General features: G+C 42.7%; 6 protein-coding genes across 9 annotated transcripts; all 6 read right to left on the bottom strand.

Annotated features, from left to right (window-relative positions):
- Positions 1 to 71: 71 nt before the first annotated feature.
- Positions 72 to 323, bottom strand: RB195_017422 (uncharacterized protein; the record flags this gene model as incomplete). The annotated part of the gene is made up of 1 exon (XM_064184419.1): positions 72 to 323. One exon carries the CDS (start codon positions 321 to 323, stop codon positions 72 to 74), a length of 252 nt encoding a protein of 83 aa, XP_064040300.1.
- A 52-nt stretch (positions 324 to 375) lies between these two features.
- On the bottom strand, positions 376 to 3,260 carry RB195_017420 (uncharacterized protein; the record flags this gene model as incomplete). 3 transcript variants are annotated; one of them, XM_064184417.1, is made up of 4 exons in its annotated part: positions 376 to 1,014; positions 1,093 to 2,248; positions 2,287 to 2,844; positions 3,160 to 3,260. In XM_064184417.1, the coding sequence occupies 4 exons, from the start codon at positions 3,258 to 3,260 to the stop codon at positions 376 to 378; spliced, it is 2,454 nt and encodes an 817-aa protein (XP_064040296.1). The 3 variants fall into 3 exon arrangements, with proteins under 3 accessions (XP_064040296.1, XP_064040299.1, XP_064040297.1); XM_064184416.1 differs by lacking the exons at positions 1,093 to 2,248; positions 2,287 to 2,844; positions 3,160 to 3,260 and having other exon boundaries at positions 376 to 954; XM_064184415.1 differs by lacking the exons at positions 376 to 1,014; positions 3,160 to 3,260 and having other exon boundaries at positions 2,238 to 2,681.
- RB195_017421 (uncharacterized protein) lies at positions 1,072 to 2,061 on the bottom strand (the record flags this gene model as incomplete). The annotated part of the gene is made up of 1 exon (XM_064184418.1): positions 1,072 to 2,061. One exon carries the CDS (start codon positions 2,059 to 2,061, stop codon positions 1,072 to 1,074), a length of 990 nt encoding a protein of 329 aa, XP_064040298.1.
- A 2,305-nt stretch (positions 3,261 to 5,565) lies between the features above and the next one.
- Positions 5,566 to 7,570, bottom strand: RB195_017419 (uncharacterized protein; the record flags this gene model as incomplete). Its single annotated transcript, XM_064184414.1, has 6 exons — positions 5,566 to 5,799; positions 5,854 to 6,186; positions 6,241 to 6,570; positions 6,625 to 6,945; positions 7,000 to 7,329; positions 7,394 to 7,570. The coding sequence occupies 6 exons, from the start codon at positions 7,568 to 7,570 to the stop codon at positions 5,566 to 5,568; spliced, it is 1,725 nt and encodes a 574-aa protein (XP_064040295.1).
- A 3,793-nt stretch (positions 7,571 to 11,363) lies between these two features.
- RB195_017418 (uncharacterized protein) lies at positions 11,364 to 11,764 on the bottom strand (the record flags this gene model as incomplete). Its single annotated transcript, XM_064184413.1, has 2 exons — positions 11,364 to 11,654; positions 11,702 to 11,764. 2 exons carry the CDS (start codon positions 11,762 to 11,764, stop codon positions 11,364 to 11,366), a joined length of 354 nt encoding a protein of 117 aa, XP_064040294.1.
- An 8,480-nt stretch (positions 11,765 to 20,244) lies between these two features.
- RB195_017417 (uncharacterized protein) lies at positions 20,245 to 24,309 on the bottom strand (the record flags this gene model as incomplete). Of its 2 annotated transcripts, XM_064184411.1 has the most annotated exons (7): positions 20,245 to 20,278; positions 20,332 to 20,427; positions 20,545 to 20,609; positions 21,548 to 21,697; positions 21,752 to 22,084; positions 22,139 to 22,477; positions 22,542 to 22,718. In XM_064184411.1, the coding sequence occupies 7 exons, from the start codon at positions 22,716 to 22,718 to the stop codon at positions 20,245 to 20,247; spliced, it is 1,194 nt and encodes a 397-aa protein (XP_064040293.1). The 2 variants fall into 2 exon arrangements, with proteins under 2 accessions (XP_064040293.1, XP_064040292.1); XM_064184412.1 differs by lacking the exons at positions 20,245 to 20,278; positions 20,332 to 20,427; positions 20,545 to 20,609 and adding an exon at positions 24,206 to 24,309 and having other exon boundaries at positions 21,464 to 21,697; positions 22,542 to 22,629.
- Positions 24,310 to 26,708: the final 2,399 nt, after the last annotated feature.

The following is a 26,708-nucleotide window of genomic DNA, read 5'->3' as shown; positions in this document are numbered from 1 at the left end:
ATAACACTCGTTTCCTTTTCATTTTTCATTTTTATTTCCTTTTTCTCTACTCCCAATTCTCTTTTTTTCGGTCATGATTTCTCCCGTTGATCTTCGAACTGGTCGAGTGAGAGCCAGTAATTCTTCCATTTGCCCCGATCGCGTGCCAGAGTGGCCCAGTGGCTCCTCTTTTCGCATGGGACACGAAGAGCATCATATTTTTCTTTGAAGGACTTCGTGGAGAAATCCGTCCATCGGGTCGGCGGTCTTCCTGTAGTGCGCTTAATATCGCGGGGAACCCAGTCGCTCACGGCTCTGGTCCAACGGTTGTCATCAAAGCGCATCACGTGTCCGGCCCACCTTATTTTACTTTCCTTGGCAAATGCGGCGGCGTCTCTAATCTTCGATCGATAGGAGAGAACTTCGAGTCCCGTCCCTCACTTGCGTGAAACGGGATACTCCTAGCAACACTCTCTCAATTGCGCGTTCAGTGATGATCACTGCGTTTTCTTCCTGCTTGCGAAATGCCCAGGTTTCCGAAGCATAAGTCAAAGCAGGAAGTGCGGAGGTGTTCAAGAGGTGAGTACGGAGCCGGGTATTCTTGGTCTTCTTCACTACATCCTCGATGCTCTTGTACGCTTCCCAAGCCCCTCGTCTCCTTCTGCCCAGCTCGGCAGTTAGGTTGTTCATCATGTTCAATTCCCGACCCAGATAAACGTAGCTGGTGTATTCGGATATGTTCGTTCCGTTGAGCGTGAATGGGGCATCTGAAACCCATCCGGTCCTCATGAACACCGTCTTTTGTAGATTCAGCTGAAGACCGATGCATTCACATGTTTCGTCGAATTCGGTCAGCATTCGTTCCGCCAGGCTGATGCTAAGTGTTATCAGCACAATGCCATCAGCAAACCGCAAATGGTGTAGCTGCCGACCATCAACCTTCACTCCCATGTCGTCCCATTCCAACTTTCGCATTGCGTTCTCGACGGTGGCTGCGAATATTTTTGGTGAGATTGTATCACCCTGCGGATCCCCCTTTTCACGTCAATGATGATATTCTTGTAGAATGGCGAAATTCCGGTCTTGAAGTTACTATAACAACTCTCGAAGTACCTTTACGTACTGAGTAGGGACGCCTTGGTTGTCCAAGGCTTCCACGACCGCTTCCGTCTCAACTGAGTCGGAGGCCTTTTTCCTGAAAGTGACACAGAGCGGCATCTTGTACTCTCGTGATACCTCGATGAGTTTCGAAACAGTGTGAATGTGGTCAATCGTGCTGAATCCTTTTCGAAACCCTGCTTGCTCGTACGGTCGTCCTTCATCCAAGACTTTTTCAGTCCTATTAAGGGTCACTCTTGTAACGAGCTTGTAGATGACGGACAGTAAGCAGATTGGGCGATAGTTGCCGATGTCATGTGGTTCTCCCTTTTTATACAACAACACGGTCTTGCTGGTCTTCCACTGTTTAGGAACCTTGCATTCCGACAGATAACGTGTAAAGAGCCTCGCCAGGGTGTTGATGAGTACTGGCGGAAGACTCTTCAGGTGTTCTGGTCTTATTCTGTCGGGACCGGATGCCGTATGATTTCTTACTGACATGATAGCATGTCGTATTTCGGACGGGAGAACCTCTGGAATGACTTGTCCGTCTTCCCTCAGATGGTGAGGAGGCAAGTGGACATGGCTGTCGAAGAGATCAGAGTAGAAGTCGTAGATGATTTCCTCTATCCCTCTTCTTAATGCAATGGCTGTTCCCTTTGGGCTCCGGAGAGCAGTCATCCTCGTCTTGCGACTGGCGAAGTCTCGACGGGCATAGCGGATGTTTTTCCCCGCCTCTGCAGCTTCAGCCAGCACTTCTGCTCTTCTCTCTTCAAGGTCTTCCTTTATCGCCTCTCTGCAAAGCCTTGCGAGCTCGGACGTGAGTTCTTGGTTCTCTGCAGCTCGTGCTGCTCCACGCTGGCGTATCAGCTCAAGAGTTTGAAGAGATAGGCGTCTCTTGGTGGTTTTAAAACTCTCAGCCTTCTTCGCGCAGTCGTGAAGGTGTTCAACAAGCCGGTCATATTCCTCGTCGATGTTGTCCATTGCGGAATCTTCCCAAAAGCCGGCTAGCGTAGCGAAGAGATCCCAGTTGATGGTAGTCCTGGGATTTCTCTCTCTGAACTTGGCGGCTTTCTCTGCTCTCCTTGTGAAGGGAAATCTTCCTCGGAGGAGGCGATGGTCCGATCCCGTATAGAACTTTGGTACAACACCGACGTCCGTCAGGCAGAACCTTTATTGACGATGATGTGGCCTATTTCATTACGATACCCTCCACCGGGTGACTCCCACGTCCAGCGTAGAGAGGAGGGCTTCTGGATTTGCGAGTTCCCAAGGATGGTCTTGGTCGTTATGATGAACTCGGAGAGCCTCTCCCCCTGGTCATTCCATTGTAGGCCGTGAGTCCCGATGTGAAGTTCTTCCGGCGTTCTTCTTGGGCCAACCTTGGCGTTGAAATCGCCAATTATGACCTTGTGGAAGGCATGATCTTCTCGGTAAAACTTTTCCATTTCCATATAGAAAGCTTCGAATTCTTCTTCTTCGTAGCTTGATGTTGGAGCGTAAGCGACGAAGATAGTCAAAGCTGGTGTTGGACCACATCTTCTCATTCGCAGACGTCTGATTCGGGTCGTAAGTTGTTCGAAAGAGTCGATGTTCTTTGCCATACTCCTGTTGACGAGGACGCCAACTCCACCAACACCTCTACTGTCGCATGTTCCTAAGAACAGTTCTTCTCCAGTTTCATATACGGCGTTGAGAGGGTGACGTCGTCTCGTCTCGGTCAGTCGATGACGTTGTGCTTGATCTTCTTGGCTTGCATTATCAGATCTTCGATGTCCGCTTCCGATGCAAGCGTACGTGCGTTATAAGTACAGATCGCCATCTTAGTCCTCTTCCGTTTTGGTAGCCTACATAACTCCTGCAACCCCGTCCTACCTGGCACTACCGTACCAGGCTTTCCTCCGGAATCAGGAGACTCTTTTCTATTACTGTGTTTTGCGTAAAAATTTTAAAACCCATGGGCAGGTTGCAAGCCTGTAGTCCCATGAGTTTCTGGGAGAACTTCCGTTCTCCCAGAGTGGACATGTGGAGCTTATTTGTTGGAGGCGACTCCAAACCGCCTCCCTTGCACCTCCCAGTCACTTGATTGCAGGCTTTTGGCCGGACCGACGTGCGGGATACATGAGGATGTCATGAGTCAGTCCTAGCTCAGCAGAAACAGGGAGTCCATCCCCTGAATCCATCTGCGTCTCTGGGCAAGCAGAAGGTCGCTTCTGGTCCGCGATTAGCCCCCTATTCGCCACCCAGGGACACCTCAGCCTCGCGACTAACTGGCTGTGATCCCTCTAGTGAGGGAGATCCGTGGGACATTGGACAAACGCATGCTTATGCATTTATACAGAACAGCTAGGACGTAAAATGTGTGAAATTATGAGATGTGCGGAAATATATGTATTTTATTCCTTTCCCTGCCGCATCTTTTTGAGTTAACCTTTATTTGTGAGAACTTGCTCAAATGAGGTCAATGCAGATCGTTCATATCACTCTTATCAACCATCAAATCTTTTACTCTTTGAATTCTATGACATGCCTCTAACCATATATCTTTTAATTGGATGGAAGGATCTCGTTTTTCACTCCTCTCCCTTACAAATTCGCAGTATTCCGCGTCGTCGCGGCGTGAGCGTAGCGCGGGGCCTTGATCAGAGAGCAGTGAGGACAGTCTAGGTGATTTCAGCCGGTCGTGGAAGATGTCTAGCTGGTGGAGCGGCAGCCGTATTTACGCGCTGCGCGACTCTGAAGGGAGGTGAGGAGCGCTCATCCGGTTTTTGCGGGTACCTCTTGTCTCGCACCCGCTCAAATCACGTGGTAACGTAACATTTAGTTCAGCACTCACGAATGAAATTATTCTTACATCTTGATAAAGGCATCACCCCACGAATCTGAGGTGGTAGGGATTTCAGCTGGGGTATTTGTATACAGCATAGTAGGTTATGGAGAGAAGGGTAATTCTGTCCATTTCTTCCCAATTGCCGTAAAAAAACGGCCCGAAAGATGCGGCGCATGCTCAACGCTGCTCCAATCCAATAGAATCGATCTCGTTGTAGAAAGTAGAGCCGGAACGCCAACTAGGAAGAAGTGGACGGAACCACCCTTCTCTCCATAATCTACGATCCTGTATACGAATACAATACTGCACTTGAAATCTGTACCAGCTCTCAGATTCGTGGAGTGACGCCTCCAAGGAATCATTGCAATGGAGCTAGTGCAATGGTTGTCCGAGGAATTGTACAATGTCTGCTCTCAGACTCCATGAAAGAGCGAGAAAGGAAATTGGCTAAATTTCTTACACGTCAAGGTTGGCTTATCAAACAAAATAATATCACCAACCTAGTAACAAGAACATCTCGGTTTACTTTCTCTCTGCTCATCCATTTCAAATGAAGAAAGCAGTGATTAACATCATGTTCCACACCGCAAAAGCATCTACAGTGGGCGTGTTGAGAGAACGGAATCGCTAACTGTGACTCGCAAAATTGCTGTTTTTAATGGTTATGAAATCCAAACATTTGAAACGAGACTTTCCCTTTCTGCTCTCCTTACATATCTGTTAAAATGAGCTCTGCTATTAGGTGGTCTCTTGCTTGAGCGTACTTAGATAGCCCATTCTGGAATGTGGAAATAGCACCAAATAATTTGAAACCCCAGCTAGTTCGGAATCGCATGTACGATACTATCTGTTCAACACCAAACTGCATTATTTGTCCTACAGGTAAACCAGGAGACTGTTTCAGATATGGTGCAACCTGCCTGATTTCTTGCAAAGGCTATGGCGGCGAATAGTCAGTGAGACGGAGCGACCGGAAAATATATAATGTATAATATAATATAATATTATATATATGTATATATATAGCAATAATATGCATAAAAGTGCATGTGAATGAAAGGAATAGATAACGTAATCACACTTCTTTCTCCACACAATTCGCATAAACGTTATCGCAAAGGATCTTAAAACTCGAAAACAGACTTCTTAGACCACAGATTCCATTACAGAATTACCACGTTTACAGTTTTAAGTTCTAGTTGATGCAAGTGGATGGCAAAAATAAGGAAAAAAAATAAGATCTCAAAAAAAAAAATAAGATCTCAGCACAGTCTATGCTCTTACGAAGCATTGTCCTTCACGGCCATGAGAGCTTCGACGAATAAGAAGAATGCTCAAAACGTTAAGTGGAAGATCACTTTGTCTATTCCTTTGAGGTAAGAAGACGTAATTGATCTACACTTGCCAGTAGCTCGAGAAACATTTGAAAATTAGAATGAAAATAATTCATACTCGGCGTTTTCATTCTTCATAATTCGCATTTGCACTCAAACCTCAATATAAATGCATGCGCAAGACTGGTGTTACTGCGCTAAGAATATCAGTGCAATGCTTTCACGATAGCTGTATGGGGTTAGTCGTGGCTGCAACAGAAAAAAGAACAACATATCAGGACGTGAAATAATTTATTTGCTCATGTTAAGAAACTGTTCTACCAGTCACCACACCTGTATCACCATATCTTCCGCAGGCTCCGTAGTGGTCTTTGTGGTCGAATCAATACTCGAACAAAATTCACTAATGTTTTCTTTTCCAAACTGTCGTCTATCCATGTTGCGGCCAAGCATTGCGGTTGCCATGGACAAACACATTTTTGGACAAACATCCTTGGGGTCTCGGCCATCGTCCATAACTGTTGCGTTAATAACCTCCTTACAAGAACTGAGAACACACTGAAAGTGGACTTGTAAGTAGCGTGGAAAGAAGTTAACTGTGTGTAAACTCACAGGGTTATATTTTTTTCCTCCATCAGGACAAAAGTACTTAAAAGGTTTCAGAGTTCTAGGAAATACGTACATGCATAAATTTTCGCATTTGGAAAATTCTTCGTATGGGTAGGTTACTGCTGTTGTTCTTGGAGGCTTTGAAGTCCTTACTGACGGTGCAATTTCTAAACAAAGTTTACGGATCTGTTCTTCACTAAACTGTTGTCCATCCAGGTTTCGGCCACGCATTGCAATAGCCATGGAAGAGCACAGGTTTGGGCAAGCATTTTTGGCATATTGACCATCGTCCATCAGTGTTCGCTTAACAACCTCCTTACAAGATCTGAGAACACACTGAAAGTGGATTTGTAAGCAGCGTGGAAAGAAGCTAACTGTTTGTAAACTTACAGTGTTGTATTTTTTTCCTCCATCCGGACAAAAGAACTTGTAAGGTTTAAGAGTTCTAGAAAATACGTATACACATAGCTTTTTGCAGTTGGAAAATTCTTCGTATGGGTTGGTTACTGCTGTTGTTCTTGGAGGCTTTGTACTCCTCTTTGGTGATACTCCGCTCGCACAAAATCTATTAATTTCCATTGTAGTCATATATCTGGCTATATCATTGTCAGGCATTTCATCTGATATGAATATACATATTTCGGAACATTCCTCGCCAATATCTCCGTGATAGGTGCTCACTTCAGATCTAATTATAGATAGACAAGTATCAAGGAGGCACTAAATGTGGATTCGTATACAGCACAGAGAGTTGATATCTAAGTGTAAACTCACTTGTTTGCTTTGCGAATGAGTGCAATGAAAATTCTCAACAATTCTACTGAATAGGTATTCACATAGCTCTTCGCAGTTGGAAAATGTTTCATTTGAATAGGTCACTGCTGTTGTTGCTGCGGTTTTTCTGAGAGTCTTTCTAGCCTTCTCTGGGAAATCAAGCGTCGAGCAAATATTTCTAGCTTCCTTCATAGTCACAAGCACAGGCAGATGAAGATAATGCATTTCATTTGACATAGAATCACATATAGAAGGACATTCATTATAATCATCTGTGGCAGCGACGCTACCAATTACACCCTGACAACTTTCAAAAAAACACTGAAAGTGGATTCGTAAACAGCACAGGAACTTGATAGCTATGTGTAAACTCACTCTACGGTCATTGCGTGGAGTAAAAGAAGAGCAACTTTGAACAATTCTATTGAATAATCTTTCGCATAGTCTTTTGCAAGTGTTGGATTCCGTATTTAGATCTCTGAAATCCGCGATTGAGCCGGCCGCGCTTGTTGCTTCTGTTGTTGTTGGAGTTGGAGTCGCAGTTGTAATCCAAGCAAGGTTCAAACAAATTTTAGAAGGCATTCTGCCTTCCTCTTCAGGGCCTATAGCGCCGATTCTATTGTATTCTGCCGCCGTGAATCGACAGATTCCGGGACACTCGGATGTCGAATGTTTGTTAACAAGTATACAAAGATGCTGGTAACACTGAAACTGGATCTGTAGATAGTATGGAAAGTTGCTCACCAACTAGACACTCAAAGGACTTCACCTCATTAGATTCCTCTACTCTACAATTTAGTCTGAAACCAGGCAGGGTGAAAAGATGAATTTGAAGCAACGCGTCCAAACATAATATTCTGCAGTAAGAAGGTCTTGTGTGAGCCACAGACAACCCCACATAGAACACTGGGTTAAATATCATCGCAGCCGTTATGAAAGATTTCATAACGTCTGAGGAGAATGTTAAACCTCTGAGAAAGAAACGTATACATGTAGCGATTGGCGTTAATGCTGTAATGCCACGTCAGCAGAATAATCTCATTATACGTGGTGAAGCTATGAGAGACGGTAGAGACTATTGTTAAAGCTCTGAAATCAAAAGAAGCAGGAGATGTTTTGCAACTAATCAATAACGTATGGACGACATCCTATAAACAAGTCACCATTGTAGTTTCTTAAATGAGGAAATATATGCTTATACTTGTTTTATACCTATATGTTTGTGTGTACAGTAGAAAATCTGATATATATATATATCAGATATATATATATATCATATATATATATATATATATATATATATATATATATATATATATATATAGGGATGAGAATTAAATTGTGACTTTTCTTATTTCAAATTTAAGAAATAAAATGAAAAGGTAGGTGTCTATGAAATCTTACATACACCTGACTGAGAATTTATGTTGCTCAAAAATCTTGTGCTATTATATGTTTAAGATTTATCAATTCCTGCTCTCTTAGACAATTATAATGAATGTCAAGTGGAAATACGAAATATTTTTGACACCCCTTTGTTTTCACCGTGTAGCACAATCAATGAGGCCGCTGAAGCCAAAGCTGGTGCTGAGGATGGAGAATCAGTCTCACCGTTGAAATACCGCCCGCCTTATTTTTCCGTGCTCCTGAAAATTAGGGTATCTGATCTCAAACACGGATCATTTATATAGCGACAAATTTTCATGGATGGGTTAGGGAGTTTTTAAAACCCCCAGGCTGGTCATTGCTGCCTGTAGCATAGGCTACAAAAAGTGTTCGGAAACCTCAACGATTATGAGTTAAAGTCGAGCATTTAGGCACATCTCAAACGGATTGATCAATTCTTTTCAATCAATCAATTCTTCTTCATTCTTTTTTCTTTTTTTCCTTTTTTCCTTTACGGGAAAGGTCGAGAATAATCTCTTGAATAGTCTCTGACCCTTACTGGCTTCTTAAGTGAGCACAGTTGTGCTCACTTAAGAAGCCATTAAGGGTCAGAGGGTCTCACAGAGTGCTTGAGGTTAAAATCTTCGTCTTCAAGAACACGGAGTCAAACGGCGGACGGTACTACTAGGCACAACTCCTTCATATAAAACATTGTTTTCTACAGCGGTGGCTTTACTGTTTCTTTTAGACGCAGAATACAAATGACTCCGTTTTGACCTTTATGCATTTGACACTTTGTTTGTGACCCTAATGCACTAAGTAGAAATGAGTCAATGAGTTTTCAAGAAATTGTAATCCAGGTTTATACCAAAAGAGAGAGTTCTTTGTCAAATGGTTAAGTGACATTTCCGACACTTATTTTTCCTTTTTGAAGAAATATTGTGCGTTCCTTACCGATTAGATACGAAAAATATTACGCCTCCGTAAAATTGTGTGCATTAACAATCATCTCCAACGTCTCTAATTGCACCACCACGTAGAACATGATCATTCTATCACAAAGTATCATTGCATTATCGTCAATTGCTAAAAATATATGTTTTCTGAATGTCGAACATTTTCTCTAAACGTTACGAAATCTCTTTTAATGATTGATTCAATTGCAGAACTTGAATGAATAACTTGATAGTGTGTTCGTTACCACAGCAGAATAGTGGCAAGTATTAGCGCCTTCATCCTATACTCTGGTACTCAAGTAGGATCCATTTTAAGTTATTTCCCCACATGTCCGCCAGTAACAAGGAAATCTGGATGATTTTAACTACCTATGGTCAGCGACGTGATATCGTTCGCAGGAAAAGTGCTAGATGCAACGAACAATTTGTCCTTCTAAACGCCAACCTACACAGTTCCATGAAGTCTTACTTAGATACTTAGATGGCCCGCCTCCACTAGATGTGTGGGCCCCAACATCTCTTTCACCCGTTTCGTTCCTTCGCCTTGTCATCCAAGATGTTATCGAGTTTCGCGGGTGACGTTGACGAGGTCCCCGAGCTGTATCCAGTTAAGTTCCCAGCTGGTCAATCTGTGTGGCGAACACATCATCCCATCTTGTAGGCGGTTTTCCCTCGAGGGCATTTAGCATCTCTTGGGATCCACTCTAGCGTTCTTTTAGTCTATCTTTCGTCGATTCTTCTCATAATGTGCCCGGCACATTTATGCTTTGATTTCGATATACATACCGCTGGGTCGTGACGACAGGACATTGCTCGTATGTTGGAGCTGCGAAGACCGGCTAGGTGTTGTGTGACGTGGCAGTGGTGAGTGCCCACGTCTCCGCCGCGTAACAGAACGCTGGAAGAACTTTCGAGTCAAAAAGAAGGGGGTGGAGATATTGGTCTGTCAGTTGGTCCGTAGCTTCCCTGACGGCTGCGAGTGCTGCACACGCTGTTCTCATTCTTCTATTCAGTACCTCCTTCAAGTTGTACTCCTCCGTCCTCGCAGTAGGCGTTCTTCATGAACGGTGTCTTCTTTCTATTTATTCGTAGTCATATTCTCTTTGCTGCTTCGTTCAATTCGTTGAACATCGTCTCTGCTTCATTGGTACTGCTCGAATAGAGAACGATGTCATCCTTAAAAAGATGTTTGGGGAGGAATCTTCCATCAACAGGTATGCAACTTTCTTTCCAAGAAAGTGATTTTATTATCCATTGCAATGCAGCCGTGAACAGCTTCGGCGATATAGTATAGCCTTGTCGTACCCCTCTCCCCCCAATGGGTATTGGGGGGAGGGGGGCGGTTGAAAAGCTGTATCCTAGTGGTGCATCGATCGTAACAATTGGATGTCCTCACATAGGAGTCGTCTACACCTTGATCGACCAGCGAGGATATTCGTATCTACTCTGTGGAAGGTTTCCTCATAGTCCACGAAGATTAGAACAAGATGACATTCGCTATTGCCGGCAAACCTCTATGACCCTCTACACGGTCTGGATATGGTCCAAGCAGCTGAACTCCTGACGGAATTCAGCTTGTTCTTGAGGCTGGGCTTCATCCAGCGTCCTAGATAAGTGCGTAAGGATGATCTTAGTGAACACTTTGTATATCACGCTCAGCAAGCATATCGGAGGTAGTTCCGAAGGTCCTCTCGGTCGCCTTTCTAATGGATAAGAACGGTTCGCGAGGTTTTCCACTGGTCTGGGATCCCTTCTTTCTAAAGGCAGGACGTCATGTGCGCTGCTAAGATTACATGAACTCGATGACCACCAGCCCGAAGAAAGTGTGCTGATTTAAAATCAGGTCCGGCGGCTGTGTCAGGTTTCATGCTTTTGATAGCGAATTGCACTTCTGAAGGGAGAATCCATGGTGGAGCTTCACTAATAGGGATTATCGGGATTATTATTATTATTATTATTATTTAGACTCGTTCCTCTTTGTGCTGCTTCCAGAAGTCCTTGGTGGTCCTCGAAATTCAATCCAAGTTTGTCTTATGCAGCTTCCAAGCACGTTCAGCACAGGCTCGTAATCCCCTGAGCAGCATCTCATAATCCACGTTCGGGTCCTCCTCGATGTGCCAGCCACCTTGGAACAAGGATTCCTCGAGCAGATGTTCTTTTCCATCGTGTGGCTAGGTCTTATTTTCGCACGAAGGAGACAGTGATTAGAACCACTACTAAAGAATGGTCTATCGAGACGTCAAGTAGACACCACCTCCGGTTGGAGAGTATGTGTTCAATCTCCGCACAAGTCGTGTCATTGTGTGATTGCTATGTCCACCGACAATGATCTTCCTTCATGGAAGAAGCGAGCGGCGGACAACACCCCAGCGGGACGACGAGATGTCGGCGGGACGACTAGGGGACTGAAACATTCCGGTCCCCCAGACGTCTCGCCATCATTTCCTCGTCTATTCCAAATCTTCCAATCCTGATCTCCTCTTCTGTAATCCTTCCTAGATTTGCGTTGAAGTCACCGACAACGAAATTATAGGACGTCTTGCTGCGGATCACTTCCTCCAACTCTTCGTAAAACGAGTCCAACTCCGATTCATTGGCTTCTGATGTTGATGAGTAGCAGTTGATGATGCTAGTGGGTTTTTGACGCAGGGGAAAGAGGCGAAGAATGGCCAGACGAAGTGACAGGATCTAGTGAGAATCGACAAGATGGACGACAGATAAGTGCACAACAAAACCAGCACTGCCACATTTCGCGACGGCACCTTCTCTCCACGAATGACGAGTGTACCGTCATTCATCTGTCGTACGTCGCTTCTTCAACACTTGGTCTCCTTAGAGCGATCGCCTGAAATTTGATACGCTCTGCAGCTCTGGGAAGGGCATGCAGATCAGAGTTGAGCAACCTGAGATTTGATTGCCTCTCATCGGTCGCCGTATCGTCCGACGTCAGGACCCAGTGTGGTGAGTACTGAGGCAGTTGCTGAAGTTGCAAAAATACTTTTCCCCAAACTAAGCAGCCCTGCCACAGCGAGCATAGCTTTCATCACAGGTCGTCGCCTAACCTATATGGATCAGGAAGCCACCTTGCGACATTCTGTAAAGACGGTGGTGAATCTTAACAGTGGTTTACTCTTAGCTAGGCTCACGATTCCAGGAAGTCGGAATATCAGATGCGTCGGACTCCTTCTCTGCTTGTGAGACCCTAGCGGAGGACGAACCTCCGCTGTGCATCGCAGTTCGATGCCCAGAGTCACCTCCATGCCAGTATGAGGCGGTAAACCGTTGCGGCGGTCCATGTAGTATTTGGACAATAAAAAGTGATCTCATGGCTTGGTGTAGGTGGTGGTTGTAGTGAGCACATGGTGGAAAATATCTAAGGCTATATAGCCAGGCTAAAAGTGAGTAGGACAAAGGATGTCACAAGAGTACCTACCCAATACACCGAATCAACAGACGTTCTTCCAAAAGCAGTATGGGACCTTTATGAAAAAATAGGAACAAAACGTGGACAACAAACCCCACCCACGGAGCTCGATTCAGTCGAAACTGTGACGGCTGACCGGCTCCGGATGTTGTGCGCTCGACGCATCATCCTTGGCGAACTTCTCACAGCGCTCTTGAAGGAACAGTAATAGGGATCTAGGAGCTTTCAAAAGCAGAAAATCGAGGCGCTTTGCGAGCTGAAAACCTCTGTAGACGACACTTCTCGTTTGAGCGCGGCACCAGTCCTGCCTTCCAACATTTCGTCAGAAGGGAAGATTGCCGCTAACCAAGAAGGGGAAGTAATTATGGAAAATGTAGGCTATCTAGAAGAAATTGGCGACCGGGAAGGGGAAGAAGAGGGTGCGCTGATTTTAGCGACACGACAGGAAGAAGGACAAAAAGAGGAGGCATACCGTGCGCGGAAAGCAAGGAGACAGCAAATCCATGAAGTGACACAGCAATTTTGCCACGCAAAGGGAAATTTCCATCAAACAATTGAAGATCTTAGGGGCCACGAACACCCGCAAAGAAGATTTGAAGGCGGCGCTACTCGTGCTTTTAGGGAGCGCTTCATGTGTTGCGCTTTTTGTGCTGCCGCGAGGAATCCTTATTCAGATTCGTTGTTTCGTTGTTCCCGCAGTGGAGGATTGGAGGCGCAGTGTTGCCAAACGAAGGGTCTGCGTTTATTGCTTAGAAGATTTTTGCATGGGCGACTTTAACTGCTGTAAGAAGTTCCACACCTCAGGCGCTTTTGCATCAGGAGTTATCTCGATGCACATCTTTGACAAAGGGCTTCATAAGAGGGCAGACGATTTGTCGTCTGAGCTTTTGCATTGCACACCAGTATTTCTCCACTTCGGTTCTGGCGCTGCACTTCTCTGTAGTGCTTCTTATTCTCTCTTCAACGCTTACTTTTTAGAACCTAAATTGTTTTTTTTTTCGTTGGCTTTGTTACATGGTCAGTTCGCTCAGTTGCTGTTTTGTTTCACTTCCTCCGTTATTCGTTTAGCCAAGTAATTGTAAGTGTTGTCCTTTTTGTACTCATGATTTGATTTGATTTAATTACCCCTATATTTCAGGCAATAAATGTTGGCCCTGTTCATGGTCCCACCGCTGCGTGGTACACAGAGTGCAGTGCATAATACAGGACAGAGATATAGAGGGTCCATCCAGGGTCGAGGTGTAGTTGGGAAAAATAATAACGATCCCCTCCATAGAAGTTCCTCCAGAAAGCAACCCCTTCTTGGTCATTCCTTCTAGTATAGCCGACCACGTAGCAATGAAAAATTAATTATAGTAAATAGAATCAAAGAAACAAATTCGACGTTCAACAAATAGATCAAATAATATAATATGCCAAATATTAATAAGTAGCGCTACAATGGATATTAATTTTAATTGCCGCCATTAAAATAAAAATATATAAAGTAATATAGACGCCACTGATAGCTCACTGTAAAAAAAACCATTACTGAACCATTATTTCTGCAAAATGGAAAAAATTGAGAAGAAAAAAACAGCTGGAAACGACGGAGAACACATTTTAAGAAAATTTTCACACTATTTGAGACTACCTACAAACAATTTTACTCATCAACAACGGAAACGGCGGAAACTTGATTTTTGCGAAACCGAAAAAAAAATTACTGGGGCCAACATTTTATCTGAAGTTTTTCTGAAATTGTATGTAGAGCACTTTTCGGCGCAAATAAGTATTATTAAGAGGTCATTTTAGCTATTAAAATCAGGCATTGATTGGAAATTATTGCTGGACTGGTCAGATTTTAGAAGCTTGAAATAAATACGACCAACGGACTACAGAAGAGGCGGAGGAAGACCAAGGTGGCTGCTTTCTGTAAGAGAAGATTTAAATTATAAAGGGCTAAAATATCTTCTTCAGCGACCCTCGGGTTTTTTGAAAGCTAAATTAGAAAGTGTTGAGAAATTCAACATTTTTCTCAACATTTTTCAAATAGCTTTTGAGAGAACTAAAACGATCGGGAAAAAAAAGTAAAACGAACCTTTGTAGCAAAAATGTTCCTCTACAACGTACTTCGAAAAGGATTCTTCTTTATGAACTACGAGCTGAGTTACTGGACTTTGTATGAAGTCAAACAGATTTTGAAGCGTTGCCGAAAATCTGAAATTTCGTACTCTTTCCCGTTGAGAGATTACTGTAGCACTGTTGAAACATTCGATGCCATATTTTGATAGAAAATGAATGCAGAACCCTCCACTGGAAATTTTGGTCTCTGTAGGTGTAATGGTTCCTTCAAAAGCTAGTTGAGAAAAATTCGAAAATTTAAGACAAAATTTAGAATTTTTCTCAACTAGTTTCCAAAAAAAGGGAAGCTAGAAGCACCAAGCTTAGTGAAAATATAAAGGAAATCTCCTTCTACAAATCGCAGTCAGCATGATTGCATGAAATCCACATAGAGCGTCGATATTCAAAAACTCGTGGGGCCTACTTTGTACTAATTTCATTACTAATTGCGACTGTAGCTGTCTTTTCGCTCAGTAACAACATCGAAATTGATTTTTCGAGTGACAATAATAAATTCGTCCTTGTCAGATGAAAAATGTGCTGTTTTAACTGTCGTACACAAAATGCAAGAATCTCGCTTTTGCCATGGATTGAACCCTGACCACCCAGAATTATTGTCTTATCGATCAGCTCCCAGCCGACTACCGGATAATCACTCTCTGATTCCTTCTCTCATACTCAATATTTTGTAATTTCTTGATGAAGTTTTTTTTTAAACAACTCACTTAAAGAAAAGCCGCAAGTCTGCGTTCCGAACGCATTGTATAATTCACATTTCTTTTCTTGCCTTCATACTCATGACTCCTCGCATTTATCCTAATCTGGATGTCCTTCAATCATTTATTATTTTCACAAACTAGAACCAAAAGATGTCAAGTTATACTAACAAAATCTTTAAAAAAATACTCCACGCCATCAATTTTTCTAACATTTTGCATCCTCAACATAAGTTCATTTGGAAACGACAATCCCCTCTTCTTTTTCTCCTTGATCTTTTCATTTTTTTCCTCTACTAAGCCATACGACCACCTCCTTCTCTAACACCCCTCTTACGACCTTCTGTTGAGAAATTCTCAACGCACGCTTGACTTTGGTTAAATTTGTCTGGAGACTAGACTTCAAAAAAGCTTCGGAACTATGTAATAACGATAATCCTCATTCTTGCTATTCTTGAAAGTTGGAATTTCGTTTTTAACGAAAATTTTCATATACGTAAAATTTGGAGCTATTAGATGCACTTTTCTCTCTTATTTCACCCGAGGATGTCTCTTGGTTCTGGTATGGTTACAACGTGGAGATTACCCCACATCACAAAATCCCACTGGATGTGCGTGATTCCCCATAATAATTAAGTAGCTCGTGAGTTATAACCAAGTCGATGATGCAGAGTATGATGTTTAGCGGTAGGTGAGCAGAGTCAGCTATTTAGGTAGCAGCGTAGCCTAATCTCTTCTTCGTACCATCTCTTGAGGCACAGTTAAGGGATGTTCAAAAATCCGCCGACCCCTGTTTTACGCGCAGCCGCGTGGGTGCAGCGCAGTCCGTTAGAGGTTCCGCTGCCTGCACGATAGAGTGGATGTTTGAATCAGCCCTCATGCTTACCAAGCTTTTCATCCCTCCTAAGTAGATAAATTGGTTCCAGACTTGTCTGGGAGGATAAGAACATTGACCTGACATATCGGCTAGCCCCCGCAAGTCATTGCGCAGGTCAGTTACACTCAAACGTCCGCAGCAGCCCGCAGAATTCACAACCGCGCGGCTGGCGCCTCCCGTACGTGTCTGCGCTTGATGGTTATTGAGAGTCCACAACAAAGCGCAACTCTGCGGGCAGTTTAAGAGGTACAAACGACCAGTTACACGTAAAGTTTAAAGGATTCTGAATTGAAGTGAACGTGGTGGTGCATCCCAAGCGGGTTGACTAACGCCAGACATTTTATCCTTTACACGTTATTCTGTATCAGTTTCTGTTTTACAAAAATTGTACTGATAATTTAGTTGTTGTAAAATTTTACCGTCACTAAGGGTTCTCTCGATAATGTGACACTAAAATCGTGGAATGACTAAAACGAGAGCCGAAGAGTGGAGAGTGAGATGGCGCACATTATTGAATGGGGTGAGGGACGGGAAAAGGGAGGGAAGAAAAATTAGCCAATGTTCCTTGTTTTCAACGAAAGAACAAACAAACATACGGACCTAATCAAACACGAGCACTCGGTCGCTGCTGCCTCCTGCAAAACGAAGATGATAAATGGGGCACATTTTCTTCATAACAATAACTTGTGGACTTCGCTCATTGCAGCTTTAGCTACATATAGAAGACAAAAGAGACGAGGAAAAAAGATTGACGCAGTAGCACAAAAGAAAACTTTGAAAAATGATCACTGACTGATTTTTTTCTCGCTATATTTTTTACGCAACAGGATACAAAATAAGACAAGTAGGACGATAACGTGGGTACACGGCATTTGACTGAGGGTGTCGTCCCTACATGGTTATGTGGAATGGCGGATACTCCACCAGAGGCACCCGGCCGACTAGCACTCATATGGCTGATTTCGATACAGCGAAAAAACACAATTCAACTTCAAATGCGAATTCAAAATAAAGGCGAGAAGAGCGCCATTCAAAAGGGGACGCATGCAGCGGGGTGCTAAAATAAGACCAGGTCCCAAGGCGCTGAGTGTCGGCCCTCATATGCCCGCCGACTGTGGAAATGCTACAGTAGGAAGAAACCAGCGGCAACATTCTTGTTGCTGCGCCAAACTGAAAAGTCGTACGCAAGCAGGATACATCACATCGAAACATGCTTAATTCATCACATCTTCTGTGGTCTCCTATTGTTTCCATAAAATTTGTAACAGAATTACGTAAACAAAACGCACTTGCAAGAAATTGTTACGAAACAATGCGTGTTTTTTTTTTGCAGCATATAACTTAAGTAAGGAAAAGAAAATTGCAAATGTGAGCCCACACCTTTTGCTTAAAGCATTCGTTCGTTGAACACTAAAGACTATCTGCAGGTGCACGAGAGGTATTTAGTCAAGCATTGTCCCAGATATTTCCTTGCTTTTGAAGAACTGACAAGAACCAAGTGAGAAATAAACGTGTAAGAAGCTCTCCTTCATTAGGGGAGGGGTCACAGCCGCTTAGTCGCAGGGTTTCGTGACGTGCCGCGAGGTGGCGGATATGGGGATAATCGCGGTCCAAGAGCGACGAGTGCCTGAACTCAGTTGTTTCTACTGTGCTAGGGTCGGTTCATAATATTACTACATTTCCTGTGCCGGTCCGGCCAAAAGCCTGCAATCAAGTGACCGAAAAGTGAAAGGAGGCGGTTTTGAGTCACCTCCAACAAATAAGCTCCACTTGTCAACTCCGAGAGGACGAAGCGTTTTCCCAAAGCTCATGAGACCAGAGGCCGAAAACCTGCCCGTAGATTTTAAAATTATATGCAAAACACAGTAACATGAAAGAGACTCCTCATTCCGAAGGAAACTGACACAGTAGCCTCAGGAAGGACGGGATTGCAGGCTTCCGAAAAGGAAAAGGACTATGATGACAATCTGCACCTACAATGCAGGTACACTTGCATAGGAAGCGGTCGCTGAAGATACGATGGAAGTTGGGGTGAATAACAACGATGCCATCGGACTGAGTGGGAAGAGACTGCGCCACTCACTGAACGCTGTATATGACACTGAAGAAGAACTGCGCTTAAGAACAAGCGACAGTTTTGAAGTTGGTGGAGTTCGTGTCCTGTTCACCACGAATATGGTTTTTATTTTATCGACGATCATGAGTCGATGTTTATCGAGCAAATAACGACCGAATTGGACTTTAACGGATGAGAAGATGAGATTCAACGTCAGCTTTGAACTTCTTCTTTTACACTCCAGTAACAGGCTACGAAGAGGAAGAAGTCAAAGCCTTTTATTTGGATTTAGAGAAGTTCTCCAGAAAAGATAACACCTACAAGGTTATGGCTGGCTATTTCAACGTCAAAATTGGCCTTAAGGGAACGCCTGAAACATTTTACATCGAGGCCCACGACCTAGAATGGAATGAGTATGGGGCGACCCCCACGTCTACTTGCCTTCTAACCAGTTTAGGAAAAATAGATATCTCATTCCAGAATCAACATGATGGAATGTCGGATGAATTCAAAAGAGAGAAGTTCTCTCTTTTGAATTCATCCGACATCCCATCATGTTGGTGATGAACAGTGCTTGACAACAGGATCAACTCTGAACATCCGAAGGACTTTCTACCACCCCTTATCAACGCACTAGCGAGGCTCTTCACTTGCTGGTTGTCGGAATGCAAGATTTCTGAGCAATGTAAAACCAGCAATACCGTGCTGTTGTATAAAAAGGGGACTCACAAGATGTCGTCAACTATCGCCCAATCCTCTTAGTGTCTGTCATCTACAAGCTCTTCACAAGAGTGATTCTAAACAGGATAGAAAGAACATTAGATGAAGGACCGTCATCCGAGAAAACAAGTTTTCGGAAAGGTTTCAGTACGATTGACCACATACACACCGTTTCAACACTCATAGAAGTATCGCGATAGTATAAGATGCAACTGTTTCTCACTTTCGTCGACTCGAAGAAAACCTTTGATTCACTTGAGACTGAAACGGTCGCGGAGGGCTTGGACAACCGAAGCGTCACTACACGAAATGCAAAGATACTTTGTGAGTTGTATAGCAAATTCATCAAAATTTTCCATTCTACAAAAATATCATGTTATTGATTTTAAGTGCGGAATAGATAGAAATGAAGTGATAAAACGCTGTCGAAAGAAGTTTAAAGAAATATACAAAGTTTTATTGTATAAAACGTACAAGCAAGTTATAAAATATTTGATATACGCTCTATATAAACATTACTTCTATATAAGATTTTGAAAAGATAAAATGTAAAAAGGGGTTTGAAGAGTGTATACAAAGTAATAAGGACGAAAATTTGTTGTGCGCATAGTTGCTGCAGTTGAATGTTGAATTCGTTGAACGACATCGGACAAACGCATGCTTATGCACTGCGTTTATACAGAACAGTTAGGACGTAAAATGTGTAAAATTATGAGATGTGCGAAAATATATGTATTTTATTCCTTTCCCTGCCGCATCTTTTTGAGTTAACATTTATTTGTGAGAACTTGCTCAAATGAAGTCAATGCAGATCGTGCATGTCACTCTTATCAATCATCAAATCTTTTACTCTTTGAACTTTATGACATGCCTCTAATGATATATTTTTTAATTGGATAGCAGGACCATTAGAACTTTCTGCGTCAATTCGTTTTCCACTCCTCTTCCTTACAAATTCGCAGTATTCCGCGTCGTCGCGTGGCGAGCGTAGCGTGGGGCCTTGATCAGAGAGCAGTGAGGGCAGCCTAGGTGATTTCAGCCGCTGAGATGTCTAGCTGGTGGAGCGGCAGCCGTATTTACGCGGAGGTGCGCGGCCCTGAAGGGAGGTGAGGTCAGCTGGTTTTCGCAGGTACCTCATGTCCCGCACCCGCTAAAATCACATAGTAACGTAACATTTAGTTCAGCACTCACGGATGAAATTTTTCTTAGGAAGAAATGGACGGAACCACCCTTCTCTCCATAATCTACGATCCCGTATACGAATACTCCTCCTGACATTCGTACCATTCGTGCCACCTCAGATTCGTGGCGTGATGCCATTAAGGAATCATTGCAATGGAGCTAGTGCAATAGTTGACCGAGAAGTTGTACAATGTCTGCTTTCAGACTCCATTAAAGAGCGAGAAAGGAAATTGGCTTAATTTCTTATACATTAAGGTTGGCTTATCGAACAAAATAATATCACTAACCTAGTAACAAGAACATCTCGGTTTACTTTCTCCCTGCTCATCCATTTCAAATGAAGAAAGCAGTGATTAACATCATGTTCCACACCGCAAAAGCATCTACAGTGGGCGTGTTGAGAGAACGGAATCGCTAACTGTGACTCGCAAAATTGCTGTTTTTAATGGTTATGAAATCCAAACATTTGAAACGAGACTTTCCCTTTCTGCTCTCCTTACATATCTGTTAAAATGAGCTCTGCTATTAGGTGGTCTCTTGCTTGAGCGTACTTAGATAGCCCATTCTGGAATGTTGAAATAGCACCAAATAATTTGAAATCCCAGCTAGTTCGGAATCGCATGTACGATACTATCTGTTCAACACCAAACTGCATTATTTGTCCTACAGGTAAACCAGGAGACTGTTTCAGATATGGTGCAACCTGCCTGATTTCTTGCAAAGGCTATGGCGGCGAATAGTCAGTGAGACGGAGCGACCGGAAAATATATAATGTATAATATAATATAATATTATATATATGTATATATATAGCAATAATATGCATAAAAGTGCATGTGAATGAAAGGAATAGATAACGTAATCACACTTCTTTCTCCACACAATTCGCATAAACGTTATCGCAAAGGATCTTAAAACTCGAAAACAGACTTCTTAGACCACAGATTCCATTACAGAATTACCACGTTTACAGTTTTAAGTCCTAGTTGATGCAAGTGGATGGCAAAAATAAGGATCCTGATCTCAGCACAGTCTATGCTCTTACGAAGCATTGTCCTTCACGGCCATGAAAGCTTCGACGAATAAGAAGAATGCTCAAAACGTTAAGTGGAAGATCACTTTGTCTATTCCTTTGAGGTAAGAAGACGTAATTGATCTACACTTGCCAGTAGCTCGAGAAACATTTGAAAATTAGAATGAAAATAATTCATACTCGGCGTTTTCATTCTTCATAATTCGCATTTGCACTCAAACCTCAATATAAATGCATGCGCAAGACTGGTGTTACTGCGCTAAGAATATCAGTGCAATGCTTTCACGATAGCTGTATGGGGTTACTCGTGGCTGCAACAGAAAAAAGGACAACATATCAGGACGTGAAATAATTTATTTGCTCATGTTAAGGAACTGTTCTACCAGTCACCACACCTGTGTCACCATATCTGCTGGAGACTCCGTAGTGGTCTTTGTGGTCGAATCAATACTCGAACAAAATTCACTAACGTCTTCTTTTCCATACAGTCGTCTATCCATGTTGCGGCCAAGCATTGCGGTTGCCATGGACAAACACATTTTGGGACAAGCATCCTTGGGATCTCTGCCATCGTCCATAACTGTTCGGTTAATAACTTCCTTACAAGAACTGAGAACACACTGAAAGTGGACTTGTAAGTAGCGTGAAAAGAAGCTGAGTGTGTGTAAACTCACGTAATAGAGTTTTTTTTCTCGAACCGGACAAAGGTACTTATAACGCTCAAGAATTTCAGGATATACGTGTTCACATAGCTCTGTGCAATCGAAAACTTGTTTTTTTGGATAGGTCACTGCTGTTGTACTTTCCGTTGTTCTTCGAGGCTTTCTAGTATTCTCTGGGAAATCAAAGGTGTTGCAAATGTTTCTAACTGCCTTCATTGTCAATGGCACAGGTAGATAAAGATAATGCATTCCATCTGACATAGAATAACATATAGAAGGACATTCCTCATAATCATCTAGGTCAGCGACGTCACCAATTATATATCGACAACTTTTAAAAAAACACTGAAAGTGGATTCGTAAACAGCACAAGAATTTGATAGCTGTGTGCATACTCACTTTACGGTCATTGGCTAGAGTACAAGAAGAGGAATCGTCAACAATTCTATTGAATAATCTTTCGCATAGTCTTTCGCAAGTGTTGGATTCCGTATCTAGGTCTCTGAAATACGCGATTGAGCGGGCCGCGCGCAACCGCATTGTTGCTTCTGTTGTTGTTGGAGTTGGAGTCGCAGTTGTAATCCAAGCAAGGTTCAAACAAATTTTAGAAGGCATTCTGCCTTCCTCTTCAGGGCCTATAGCGCCGATTCTATTGTATTCTGCCGCCGTGAATCGACAGATTCCGGGACACTCGGATGTCGGATATTTGTTTACAAGTCTACAGAGATGCTGGTAACACTGAAACTGGATCTGTAGATGGTATCGAAAGTTGTTTGCCAACTAGACACTTAAAGAACTTCACCTCATTAGATTCCTCTACTCTACAACATAGTCTGAAACCAGGCAGGGTGAAAAGATGAATTTGAAGCAACGCGTCCAAACATAATATTCTGCAGTAAGAAGGTCTTGTGTGAGCCACAGAAAACCCCACATAGAACATGGGGTTAAAAATTATCGCAGCCGTTATGAAAGATTTCATAACGTCTGAGGAGAATGTTAAACCTCTGAGAAAGAAACGTATACATGTAGCGATTAGCGTTAATGCTGTAATGCCACGTCAACAGAATAATCTCATTATACGTGGTGAAGCAATGAGAGACGTTAGAGACTATTGTTAGAGCCCTGAAATCAAAAGAAGCAGGAGATGTTTTGCAACTAATCAATAACGTATGGACGACATCCTATAAACAAGTCACCATTGTAGTTTCTTAAATGAGCAAATATATGCCTATAATTGTCTTATACTTATGTGTTTGTGTGTACAGCAGAAAATCTGATATATATATCAGATATATATATCAGATATATATATACATACATATATATATATATATATATATATATATATATATATATATATATAGGGATGAGAATTAAATTGTGACTTTTCTTATCTCAAATTTAAGAAATAAAATGAAAAGGTAGGTGTCTATGAAATCTTATATACACCTGACTGAGAATTTATGTTGTTCAAAAATCTTTTGCTATTATATCTTTAAGATTTATCAATTCCTGCTCTCTTAGACAATTAAAATGAATGTCAAGTGGAAATACGATATATTTTTGACTGTTTTCACCGTGTAGCAGAATCAGTGAGGCCGCTGAAGCCAGAACTGGTGCTGAGGATGGAGCATTAGTCTCACCGTTGTAATACCGCCCGCCTTATTTCTCCGTGCTCTTCAAAATTAGGGAATCTGATCTCAAACACGGATCATTTATAAAGCGACAAATTTTCATGGATGGGTCGGTGTTTTTCAAAACCCCAGGCTGGTCCTTGCTGCCTTTGGCATAGGCTACAAAAAGTGTTCGGGAACCTCAACGATTCTGAGTTAAAGTCGAACATGTAGGCACATTTCAAACGGATTGATCATCACCTTCTTCTTCATTCTTTTTTCCTTTTTTCCTTTTCGGGAAGGGTCGAGAATAAACTCTCGAATCATCTATGACCTTTGCTGGCTTCTCAAGTTAGCACAGTTGTTTGAGGCTAAAATCTCCCTCTTCAAGAACACGGAGTCAAACGGCGGACGGTACTACTAGGTACAACTCCTTCATATTAAACATCGTTTTCTGCATCGGTGGCTTTACTGTTTCTATTAGACACAGAATACAAATGACGAGTATGCTCTGTTTTGTCCATCATCGACCATTATCGTCGCCAGAGGGATTAAAGACCTTTATCCATTTGACACTTTGTTTGTGACCCTAATGCACTAAGAAGAAATGAGTCAATGAGTTTTTAAGAAATTGTAATCCATGTTTATTCTAGAAGAGAGAATTCTTTGTCTAATGGTTAAGTGACACTAGCGACACTTATTTTTTTTTTGAAGGAATATTGTGCATTCCTTGCTAAATGCAGGGAACAATTTGTCCTTCTAAACATCAGCCTGCACAGCTCCATGAAGTCTTACTTAGATACTAACATGGCCCCGTCTCCACTGGATGTGCTAGCCCCAATATCTCTTCCACCCTTTTCGTTCCTTCGCCATTGTCATCCAAGATGTTATCGAGTTTTGCGAGTGACGTTGACGAGGTCCCCGAGCTGTATCCAGCTGAGTTCTCAGCCGATCCATCCGTGTGGCGAAAACATCACCCCATCTCGTCGGCGGTCTCCCTCGAGAACATTCAGCCCGGATATGTTATTTTTGATCTCACCACTCGGTACACGACTTTTCCTTTTTCTGTCTTTCATTGATTCATCTTTCATTCTCTCATGTTTTCAACTTGGCCGGCCTACTTTCTGTTCCAAGCATTGTTTAATTGACTTCGGTACCACTATCTTTCGGTGATGAATTTTAGGATCGTATACGAGGGTTACGGAGCCCCTTAACTTCAATCCTTTAGACCACTCAGGACGCTCGTTAACTGCGGTTGGTAGCAAGCAAGCATTCCTTTATCCGTGGTTGTATTCGGCTTTGTTGCCGAAAGCCGGACTATTGTAAGATATAAAGGTTTTCTGCGCCCTCGCATTGAAGACCACAACAATACAGTCTTCAGTATCGTTACTTGCTATGGTAAACTATTCTTACATTTTCTTACCGATAACTTAAAGGGCTTCCCAATCATAAACAGGTCTCCCTCGTGTGTCAGAGACGGTGAGGGATCAAGATGTTTCTACGGATTCCATTTTTCTGGTCTCTCTTATTTCTCTCTTTCCCATGCATTCTTCAGATACAGTGACATGCATGCTATAAGAAAGATCATCTACGGTAAATTAATGGTCCGCTCGTGCTCATTCGATCAACATCCGCGCTATATTTGCCTCTTCCTCATGATATCAAGATTAAACATATAGAAGGCACATCACATCCAGTTAACATCATTCTAGATTCATCGTCACAGCTTCACGCTCTCGCTTCCTCGTGTTTCTCAACGTTTCTGGTCATTCCTCATCCTGCTGTCACAATCTCTAAGCAACGTATCACACGACATCTCAGTGATATCCAAAAGGTCATTTCTGATTGTGATAAACACGAGGAGGGGTGAACTTTTCCCACGGTTCGCAAAGATCTTTATGTTTTCATTCGTACCCAAAGAAATTGCATAAAAGGAATCATCCTTCAAGCTGGAAATGAAACTTGAGTACGTAACCGCCATATATAGGGATACCATATTACTATTTAGTAAAGGTGAGGAGTCTTCTCTAGATTACCTTCAAGAATTCGAACGCTTCTGGATTGAACGTCAGGGTGAGTTCCTAATCGAAATAGCTCGAGAGTTCATTCAAAATCTCGAAATGAGATCAACGAAACTTGCAACTCAGGAGATGCGCACCTCGTTCTCAGATGACATCTTGACAGTCGTGAGCGATAAAAGTTCGGCCAACAAGCTACTTCATCAACATCGCAGCCTGTGAATGTCACACCTTTCCCTCCATTCTTTGATGTTACACATCCATTTTAGACTATCTCCTCTCACTGGTATAGAAACGACCTTCAGATTCCAGAGTTTTACGGTAACCGCCGGAATCTTAACCTTTTGGGAGATGTTCTCGGAACTTGTGCATGAACAGCCTTACACAGATATCGAAAAGCTACCTATCCTTTTAGATAAGTGCGAAGGGGAAGCGGCTAGGGCTGTTAAATATTCACTTCGCAAAGGTTCTAGTTACAATGATGCGGTAAAACAGTAGCAAGATCAGTTCCAGAATGAAGAAATGAATGTTCCCTCAAAACCTTAATCAAAGTCCGCAATCATCCGAGAATGCTTCTCAGCTTCGCGAAGCTGTGAATCACATTAGTGAATCACATCATCAATAATTAATCCTTTTTCCCGGGCTGAAAAATATATTGATGCAAGGGAATACAAGAGCAAGGTTCGTCAAAAGTCTCCTCCCAGTATCCAGAGGAAACTACTCGCAAAAGAATATGATGATGCTAATCCTTGGACAATGGAGACACTTACAACAGAGATTCGAAAGCTCATTAAAAAAATACGAAGTCAGATTTGCACGTTTGACCGAGTAGCTATTCAGCCTACGATACTTCTGCACGGGTAAACGCAGTGTCCAATCGGATCACTCAAAGCATTTACAAATAGCATCTAATGGGCCCCATAGAATTAAAAACTGCAACAGATATAGGACCGCAAGCGCACAAAAATTACGAATTAAGGGCTGAAATAAGTACTTCAAATGCTTTTCATCACCACACTTTAGTTCTTTACTTTAGTTGCTCTAAACCACCATGTAAAAACGGTCAAGGTCTACATAACATTTCTCTCTGCGATAGTGGTCGGTCAAGAAGTAGAAGCAGTAGTCGTATACGCGATGCTACGGAAGCGAAACAAAGTGATAATTACTTTCAGGATCGTCCAACACGCAGTAAAATCCGCTCCCCAAGAACATCTACATCGCAAATTTCATCCCGTTCCCGTCGGTACAGTTCAGTTTCAGCTCAGATGCACAGTGCTCGTTCCATAACACCTCCGCGTGCGTTTGATGGGCACCGCTCACCAACTCTTGGACACTTAA

The sequence above is a fragment of the Necator americanus genome, chromosome II, assembly GCF_031761385.1.
Source record: "Necator americanus strain Aroian chromosome II, whole genome shotgun sequence".
NCBI classification, from domain to species: Eukaryota; Metazoa; Nematoda; class Chromadorea; order Rhabditida; family Ancylostomatidae; genus Necator; species Necator americanus.
This window is presented reverse-complemented; position numbering and strand designations above follow the sequence as displayed.